At 30.3% G+C, this 9,781-nt stretch overlaps 2 protein-coding genes across 2 annotated transcripts; both read right to left on the bottom strand.

Moving 5' to 3' along the window:
* Positions 1-79: 79 nt before the first annotated feature.
* On the bottom strand, positions 80-3,969 carry LOC123304916 (reticulon-4-interacting protein 1, mitochondrial). The gene is made up of 6 exons (XM_044886468.1): positions 3,519-3,969; positions 3,231-3,448; positions 2,788-2,985; positions 1,794-1,906; positions 546-813; positions 80-363 (listed from the first exon to the last, which is right to left on the bottom strand). Exons 1-6 carry the CDS (start codon positions 3,772-3,774, stop codon positions 190-192), a joined length of 1,227 nt encoding a protein of 408 aa, XP_044742403.1. The 5' UTR covers positions 3,775-3,969; the 3' UTR covers positions 80-189.
* Positions 3,970-7,104: 3,135 nt separating this feature from the next.
* Positions 7,105-9,603, bottom strand: LOC123290810 (zinc finger protein 98-like). Its single transcript, XM_044871140.1, has 3 exons — positions 9,384-9,603; positions 8,310-8,939; positions 7,105-7,112 (listed from the first exon to the last, which is right to left on the bottom strand). Exons 1-3 carry the CDS (start codon positions 9,601-9,603, stop codon positions 7,105-7,107), a joined length of 858 nt encoding a protein of 285 aa, XP_044727075.1.
* Positions 9,604-9,781: the final 178 nt, after the last annotated feature.

The following is a 9,781-nucleotide window of genomic DNA, read 5'->3' as shown; positions in this document are numbered from 1 at the left end:
ATCCAATTGTTTCTTCTTAATTTATATAAAATGCAATTAAAGTACAAAGAAACACAATAAATTCTTTAATAAATTAGACTCGGGAATAACAAACACTTTTTTTATCACATTTTAACAATCTATTAAACATTAATAAGCAAAAAAAACTTATTTTTATTTTATTGAATTGCATTTTTCGTCCTGTTTGTGCTACTGGCCTTCTTCTTTAGTATTCTCTTCGCGCTCTCCTTTGACGGGAGTCAATCCATCGCTTTGTTTCAACATATCAATTACAACTTTTCCACGTAAATGGCCACTACCAACCCTCTCATAAGCCTTTTGTAAATCATTAAATCCATACACTTCAGACACAGTCGGTATCAACTAAATAAATGGGAAATAAAAAATTTATTAAAATTTAGATTCATAGTCATTAATATTCAGCCTACAGTCTTTAAATTTTACTTCACAAATCACTGATGGAAATAATTAACTGGATTAAACTGAAAAACTGATTGACTGACTTAGAAGAGCAGTTCTTTCAGCAATGTTAGCAATTTAATTACCTTTCCATTAGATACCAATTTCCCAATATGTTCAATAGCTTGAGGTAATGGTTGAAATAATGCCCAACGTATTGTACTTCCTTGACTGACGGCTTTCAAATTTGGTAATACAAATTGTGTTGCACTACTTAAAAGACCACCAAATATACCATATTGATCGCCATTTTTTAACAGCGGAATCGTTAATGTTACATAAGCATTACAATTCCAATTATTTTTTAGGTAGTCTTCAGGTCCTAGACCAGCCGCATCCAATATTATGTCATATCTAAAAGTTAATAATTTTTGTTCTTTACCCTTGCCGTTATTCATTATGAAGTTTTGGGTTGGAGGCTATAAGGATGATGGACAAAGATTTTTAACCATTTCGAATTTAAATAATTTAAATTTTAGTCCTAAAAAGTCAATATCTTAAATCATTACAATAATTTACATGTTAGTCCAATTAACCTACGGAGCCCCATCGTATTTTCGATAAAACTGCTACCAGTACAAAAAATACTTTGATGTAGAAAAATATTATACAAAAAAGATAGCGTTTTTTGTTTTCGGCTTGGCGTTCTTGAAGTTTCCCAAGCTCTAAAAGTTTTTCAAAAAATCGGTTTTCTATTTTTAAAAAAAAGTTGGCCTCCAATCCAAAAAAGCTAAATCGAAAAGTTGTTGATCCTGAAAAAACCGAGAAATCGAGTTTTTTTTAAAATTTGCTCATAACTTTTTTTTTAATGGCTACAAAGTTGTTATGTAGTGAATTATTCAGTTAGGTAAAGGCTCAACAAAACTCCTGCTTTTTTATTGACAAGAAATTTTCATATTTTTTGAAAAATTTAAGTTTTTCGTAAAAAGGCCTTTTTGTAAAATTATTGTTCTTGGCCTGCGAATTAAAGTAGAGCAACTTTAATATAAGAGACATGATATTATATCCAAAATTCATTTATGTGAAAAAAATTCTCAATTGCGTATCAAAAGTTACAAAGAATTTCTCGGACAAGAATACTTTTAATAGCCTACTCTTTACGATAAATGAAAGTTTAGTAATTTCGTAGCTTTTTTGTGCCATTGATTTGGGATTTTTTTAAATCCCAAAAACACTTTGAGATTTAGCAACTTGATCCTGTTAAATTCAACTATTATAAATGATGAGGTCAAACTAACATTTCTAAAATCCCAAAAACACTTTGAGATTTAGCAGCTTGAAACTAACATTTCTAAAAAATGAAAAAAAGCTCTAATAAATATAAAATAGCTTACGGTCCATTGGATTTAACTATTTCCACGTAATCAGGATCATTGTAATTATAAACGACATCTGCACCTAATGTTTGAACAAAAGGAATTGCATCTGTAGAACATGAAGCAAACACCTAAAAATGTTACAAAATTTAATCAAATGCAATTATTAAGACTCGCTTCGCTCTAAAGGGTTCCTTCCTTGACCCCCGAAGCCTTGACTCCGCGTCGCAGAAAAAGTCACTACATAAGTTGAAAGCTATAGACATTATGCAAAAATCCCCATCTTTCTAGATTAAAGAGAAGTTAAAAGTTTTAGAAGAGAAGTTAGCTTTACACTAAAACTCACAGTTTGGTGAAGATCAAAGATTTTGTATTTTTTAACAGATAATAAATAAATTTAAGATGTTATTCGAAGTGTATTTTATAGAATGAAGAAAACCATTTGGAATCCGAAATGGAACTAGATTTCTATTATTAAATTTCGACTTACAAAATATTACGTAAGAATGGGTTCCCCCCCTCCAAAGAAGAGCATGCAGAGATTGTTTAACCCCCCTCCCTATCGGACCCTTACGTAATTAATGAATGGCCTGCACTTACGCTTGTATTAACGTTTATGTTTCGAAAATGGTGAGGTAAGATGAAAAATGACAAGACACACAAAGTTCTTAGAATAGTCCAAAATATTAATCTAAATCGTTTTTAAATCAAATATTTGATTACAATCATACGATAATCGTTAACTTTGTTGATGGCAAAATTTTCGCTTTAAAATGCGAATTTTTGTATCTGTATCTCAAAAACAGTGAGTTTTAGGAAAAAATGTCACGAGACAAAAAATGCAAATTGCGAAATTCTAAGCACGTGCGGGGGCGGATGGTAAAAGCACACTTTCTAATCAATATGACTTTGTTCTGCACATTCATACGAACATAAAATCCCATTAAAAATTCTTATAGGGAACGCCAATCATCATAACCCTAATTTAATATATATTAATTCAATAAAATACCACAGCATTTTCAGCTTTAAGCAATTGAACAGCAATGGATCCTACTCCTCCAGATGCACCAAGTACAAGAGCTCGCCGACCTTGAATTGATCGAAACAAAAGGCCTCCAAATATATATAAAGCACTCCAAGCAGTTACTCCAGCATACATTAATGATGTAGCTTCAACTGGATTTAAATTCGAAGGCTGGGGTGCAACCTAAAAAATAATTTTAACAGATCCCATGGTTAAAAAAATCCTGCTGAACTTGAAATTGATGAAATGAATCGGAATGAAACGCAAATAATAATTCCGAAGGAAACTAGGATTCTACTAAAAACTATTTGATTGAAATAAATCCGAAAATCCCGATTCATTCTAATAGTATTCCAATGGAAATTTCCAAATCCTTTCAATCCAATTTTTTAACCAAGGGTTTAGTACTTATATAAAATATTGCATACCACAGCATTCGGTACGAGAACTGTCTCTGCATGTGATCCCTGTAAGTGGACAGGTACAACTCCCCATACTTGTTGTCCTACTTGTAGTTCTTTGCTTTTACATGGGCTAAAACCTTTAGATATGACCTTTCCAGAAAAATCTCTACCTAAAGTTAATGGCAATTCGGACCCAGTTCTTATTTTTCGAAGAAAACCAATCATTTCAGATCCATAACCATCTAAAAAAATTTGAATGATTTGGTTTATAACATGATTTTTAATGAAGTGGAAATTATGATTTAAACATACTAGACATAGCGACATCAAGAGGATTTACAGATGCAGCTTCTACTTTTATTAAAACATCATTTGGTGAATTTATAATTGGAGTTCTAGTATTTGTTAATTGTACTTCACTACAATATTCGTGAATTTGCCAGGCATCCATTCTTTTCAGAATTTTGTGGGGTATTGTACCATGTTCAGTTGAATAATTTCTCCTTAATGCATGTTCAAAATATAATAGTTGCTTGTGTAAAATTGGTAATTTTATTTGAATTTTCATTTTATCTTAATATCGTGTGCTTCCTGCACGGCAAATCAAATACTTTTTGTTCTAACTTCTAATTCTAAACAGTACTATGCCACTATATCGTATTCTCGATGAACAATGAATGTCGAACGTCAAATGAGCTATTCTAGTCCATTAAATTTTCTATGTCGTATTATTACTTCACATTTTTATAGTTTTAAATTTATTTTCTATATAATGTCTTCGAGAATATAAAATAAATAAGTATTAGGTTAGGTTAATAATAATAATATTACTACATAAAGACCGGTATCCCAGGCTCGTATAGTTAAAATTTTTCGGACAAAGCTGGAAAAATTTATTTTTTGCAGAATTTGCCTCAGGAATTCGGAAAAAAAATTTCGCTTCAATCATTCATTTTTTTTAACAATTTATAAAAAGAGTTTACATTTATCTTCAAATTTTCGCTTATATCTCCGCTACTAGAGACAGTATAATAAAGTATTTAACTGTAAAACTTTGAATTTGAATTCCTTGTATCTCGGCTCCTAATAGAGCTAGAACAATCTTTTTTTTAGGACCCCGCGCGTTAAGATAGGAAAATGGCTTTCTTTGAAACTCTTTCAAACCATCCCCAAAATGTTCTTCAGATCGTTCTGCTCAAAAGCTCTCTCGCTCACAAAATTTTTTAACGCGTAGTTTTCGAGCTAGGGGGGCTCAAAGCTACACATATATTATGATTATAGTATATGACTACCGTACGTGTGTGGTATGTGTGTGTTTCTGCATATAGTTGAGATAGTAGATTTTTCTAACTTTGGCGGATAAAATTATTGGATACCGGACTAATATGTTTATGTTAAAAAATATTGTTTCTCTACTAGTCAGCTAACGAATGTGGTGTTATCTGTCTGACAATGCCTGGTGGTGTGCTGTCCTTCTCTAGGATTCCAAACGGGGCAATATTGGTTTGAGCCGCTTGAACTTGAAAACTACTACGTTTAATTTAAAAATTTGTTGATGATGTTGTTATATGTTTGGAGGCTTAGATAGACAGTTGGAAAATTTTCTACGGTTCTGTAACACTAAAAATAACAAGGTGCAATTTACATTAGCAAAACGTAATGAAATAAATTTTCTAAATCCCAAAATAACAAGATCAGAAGAAAAATTAGTATTAGTCATCTATCGAAAACTTTTGACTACGGACATGAAGATTCCAATCGATTCTCTGCATCATAATAAATTGCATTGCATATATAAATGCAATGATTCTTCGTGCGTTATCCTTTCCCCTGTCATCAGAAAAATTGGAAAGAGAATTGAACATAATTAAATACATTGCTACACAGAATGGTTTTTCTGATACAAAAATCAACAAAATCATAAAAAAAAAAAACCAATTTAAAAATAGCACTCGGGACAGTTTATCCTACGGAGAAATCACCACATAAATATGAGATTCTTACCTATTATAGCCAAATTTCAGAAAATATTGCTCAAATACTATGTGAAAATCAAATCCAAGTCGCGTTTGATCCGCATCTTTAGAGAGTATGGTCTACAATAACAAACAAAAGACGGATATATGCAATGAAAAAATCTAGGATATACAAAATGACGCGTGAAGAATGTTCAGGAACATACATCGGACAGACTGGGACATCTTTCCATATTCGCAAAGGGGGCATATAAGATTCTATGAACGTCGAAAAACGGACTCGGCTTTTGCGAGCCAGTTAAGAGAATTTGAAAGTCAATTGTTTGTTTTCATTTGTTTATAATTGTTTTTGCCATAGTTTTTCTATTTTTGATATTTTTTTGTACGCTAAATGAAAATGTTTTTCATATTTCAATATGAAAGTTATGTGTGATTTTTACCCAGCTAAAATAATGTAGGTTAAAAAACAGAATGAGTCCAACAACTTTTTTTAATTCTGCAAATAATTTAGGATGATATTTTAAAATGAGGTTCTAAAGTTCTAGTAAAAAGTTGTAGGTATTTAATGAAAACTCTGACACTTTCAGCTTTTTTACGATTTATCAAAAAGTTTTTGGATTAATTATTCCCATTTTAAAACTAACGACTAAAATGATGATAGAAAAATCAATAAAAAATTGTTTATACATATATTTATTTTCCAAATTAAAATATTCACAATACATATTTGTTAATAATTATTGATAAAATAATATAAATAGAACTAAAATTTTTTTTCAATGTTCTTCTTTCATGTACAAAAGTTCAGTTTGGTTGTTTGCATTATTCTATGTGTCATCATAATTTGAATTTCTACATTTTTTTTTTTTAAATTTAAGAATTAAATTTCAAATACAGCTTTTTTTTGTAATTATTTTTCAATATTCATGCATAATAAATAACATAGATATTTTCACTCTTCATTTTTAAGGATTTATTTTTTAGAAAATAATTTTAGTAAAACTATGCTTCCGGCCACGTGACAGCAAACACCAATCAAATGTATTGTGGAAGTAATAATAAACCTTTATAAATTAAAGCTCATGTGTTATTCTGATGTGTAAGCTATATTTTTGAACTTTTTCATTCAAATCCATTCGGTAGTTTTTGCGTGAAAGCGTAACAAACAAACAAACATCCAAACTTTCACATTTATAATATACAGGGATAATTACATTATAATACAATATTTAAAGGAAGATTAATCTATCTGTTACAAATTTTTTTTGATGGGGCCATCCATAAATTACGTCACAACTTGAAGGGGGGGAGGGTATCATTCGAATGTGACATTTTGTGACAAGGGGCAAGGGGGGTCAAAAGCTTTGTGATATCACATCACAAGAAGTGGGTCCAAAGTCCATGGACACAAGATGATTAAGTTTTGTATTTTTGATTAGCATAATTAAGTGTCTATTATTTCTTAACTAGTCATTCGTTGTCTCTATACTTTGAATATTTAACTAAAAGTTGATTTTATTAAAGGTTATTCAATAAATATAAGAATAAATGGAAATAACTGATTTTTTTTTTCGTTTAAATTGGAAAATGTGTGACGTCACTTCAGGGGGGAGTTCAAAGTGTGACAACTTGTGACAAGGACTGGGGGAGGGGTTAAAAAGTCCTGAAATTTGTGTGACGTAATTTATGGATGGCCCCGATCCAGTTTTTTAATTTTATTTTTACTGCCTGTTTACTATTTCTGATTGTTTTCAATTGGTTGGTAATTTGTTAAATAGTTTTAGCGCTACAATGCAACTGTTTTTATTACTTATAGACTTTTTAATTTCCAGTAGCATAATGTTTTTATATCTGGTTTTAATAAGCACGGATGTTAAATATCAATTTTCAAAGTATATTACACATCTAGAGTAAATAGTATATTACACATCTAGAGGGCAAAAATAAAGAATGTCTCAAATCTCATGTGCATTGTCGTCTGAGGCGAAGCCGAGAGTGACAAACATGAGATCTGAAACATTCTTTACTTGAACCAGTGGTGTGTGTACTATTTTTTGCTCGACGGAGGCGGAAAGCGATAACTTCGTTTAGCACAGCGAGGCGAAAGTTGACACTTTCCGCCCAGAGAGGAGAAAAGATAAATTTTTCGTTTGTAAATTTTTGGCGAGTAGCAAATAGACACTTGAAACTTTATGTCAGGCGCATAGAATGCAGCCAATTGTGATTTAAATCAAGACGTAATTATTCATTCAATATATATATACGCGCCGAATGTAGAATGTGATTAATATATATTTTTATGTTGTTACAAGATTATTATTGAATAAAGAATCAATTATTATTTTAATACGAGTTATCATTAAACACTTACACTTTATAAAATTAATTATATCATCATCATCAATACGTATTGACATGTCAACATTTTCTCTGAGTCTGTTTGAACGAACTTTATGAATTTCCGGTAATTTTCCCATCAGAATGTAAATTCAACAAACTAGTATTCTTAAATTCCTTGGAAAATTTAATTATTTACTTCCCATTCAAAAAATTTCCCCAGTATGACTACGCTTATGACGAGTTAAGTTACAGGATGAACGAAATTTTTTATCACAAACTTCACATGAAAAAGGTTTTTCTCCAGTATGCGTTCGTCTATGTTTAATTAAATTACTGCCAAAAGTGAATATTTTATTACAAAATTCACATGAAAAAGGTTTTTCACCAGTATGTATTCGCTTATGCTGAGTTAAACGGTTTTTAAAAATAAATTTCTTATCACAGACTTCACATGTAAAAAGTTTTTCTCCATTATGTGTTTGTTTATGTGCAATTAAATTACTTGGTCGGGTAAATATTTTATTACAAATTTCACATGAAAGAAGTTTTTCTCCAGTGTGGATTCGTTGATGCAGCGTTAAATTACCTTGTGAATTAAATTTTTGGTCGCAAATATCACATGAAAAAGGTTTTTCCCCAGAATGCGTACGTTTATGTATAGTTAAATCACTTTTCTGAATAAATCTCTTATCACAAATTTCACATGTAAATGGTTTCTCTCCGGTATGAGTTCGTTTATGTCTAATTAAACTATTTTTTAGAGTGAATGTTTTATCACAAAGATCACATGAAAATGATTTTCCTTCACTATAAGTTCTTTTAGGTACATTTAAATTGCGTTGATTAGTGTACGTTTTATCACAAACTTCATAAGAAAAACGTTTATCTTCGTTATCGATTGGTACAGGTCCCCTTTCAAAATTTTCGTCGGATATTTCTTCTTTAATAAATACATGTTCAATTTTAACAATTTCCTCTGGTATTTCTTCTTTAATTCCTCCATGTTTCAACGTAACAGTTTCAGACTTCATATTCGAATCTTTTTCTCGTAAATGATTTCGTTTATGTCCATTTAAATGATGTTTTTGACTAAATTTTTTATTACAAATTTCACATGAATACGGTTTTTCTCCGGTGTGAATTAGTTTATGCCTTGTTAAAGTATTTTGTGAATTAAATTTTTTATCACAAACTTCACAAGAAAAAGGTTTTTCTCCAGTATGGATTCGTTTATGTCTAATTAAACTCTGTCGCTGATTAAACGTCTTATTACAAACATCACATGATAGAGGTTTTTCTCCAATATGAATTCGTTTATGAACTACTAAATTGCTAGGATTACTAAATTTTTTATCGCAAAATTCACATGAAAAAGGTTTACTTCCAGTATGGATTCTTTTATGTTTAATTAAATTATCTTTGTGATTAAATGTTTTATTACAAATTTCGCATGAAAAAGGTTTTTCTCCATTATGAGTAAGTTTATGTTGAATTAAATCGTGTTTAAAAGTAAACTTCCTATCACAGACTTCACATTTAAAAGGCTTTTCTCCAGCATGAGTTCGTATATGTACAATTAAATTACTGTTAAAAGTAAATGTTTTATTACAAATTTCGCATATAAAAGGTTTTTCTCCAGTATGTGTTCTTGTATGTTTAATTAATTGTTGCATCTGGGAAAATGTTTTGTCACAATGTTTACACGAATAAGGGTTTCCTCCGGTGTGAATTCGTTTATGCCGAGTTAAATTATTTTGCGAATTAAATTTCTTATCACAAACATCACATGAAAATGGTTTTAATCCAATATGAATTAGTTTATGTTTAATTAAATTATGTTTCTGAGTAAATGTTTTATTACAAGCTTCACAAGAAAAACGTTCTTCTCTATTATTAATCCGTCGATTTTCCAAGATAGTTTCACCAATTATTTCATTATCCTTTTTATCAATCAATTCTTCACTTACCCTTCCATATTCCAATGTAACAGTTTCGATGGTTTCTTCTTGTATTTCTTCTTTAAACAGTACATGTTCAAAAATTTCCTCTTGTATTTCTTCTTTAATTCTTACAAGCTCCATTGATTCACTCTTGTTCAAGTTTAATTATTTGCCTTTTTTCTACATTTCACAATTGAAGCCTTTTTGTAATAATTTTTTAATATCAATAACATTGGGCTGCGTTCAGAGAAACTACTGAAACGCATGGCATGTGTCAAAATTCTGTTGTCGTGTTTACAGTTTATTCAACAATCCATCT

The sequence above is a fragment of the Chrysoperla carnea genome, chromosome 1 (assembly GCF_905475395.1).
Source record: "Chrysoperla carnea chromosome 1, inChrCarn1.1, whole genome shotgun sequence".
NCBI classification, from domain to species: domain Eukaryota; kingdom Metazoa; phylum Arthropoda; class Insecta; order Neuroptera; family Chrysopidae; genus Chrysoperla; species Chrysoperla carnea.
This window is presented reverse-complemented; position numbering and strand designations above follow the sequence as displayed.

Excerpts from the sequence above, each read along its gene's own strand:
- LOC123290810 (XM_044871140.1), bottom strand. The coding sequence starts at position 9,603 with ATGGAGCTTGTAAGAATTAAAGAAGAAATACAAGAGGAAATTTTTGAA. Across the intron at positions 8,940-9,383 it reads ACGTTTTTCTTGTGAAGCTT|ATAATTTAATTAAACATAAA; the intron begins GTAATAAAACAT and ends TTAATCACAAAG.
- LOC123304916 (XM_044886468.1), bottom strand. The coding sequence starts at position 3,774 with ATGAAAATTCAAATAAAATTACCAATTTTACACAAGCAACTATTATAT. Across the intron at positions 2,986-3,230 it reads TTCTCGTACCGAATGCTGTG|GTTGCACCCCAGCCTTCGAA; the intron begins GTATGCAATATT and ends ATTATTTTTTAG. Across the intron at positions 814-1,793 it reads ATAGTTAAATCCAATGGACC|ATATGACATAATATTGGATG; the intron begins GTAAGCTATTTT and ends ATTAACTTTTAG.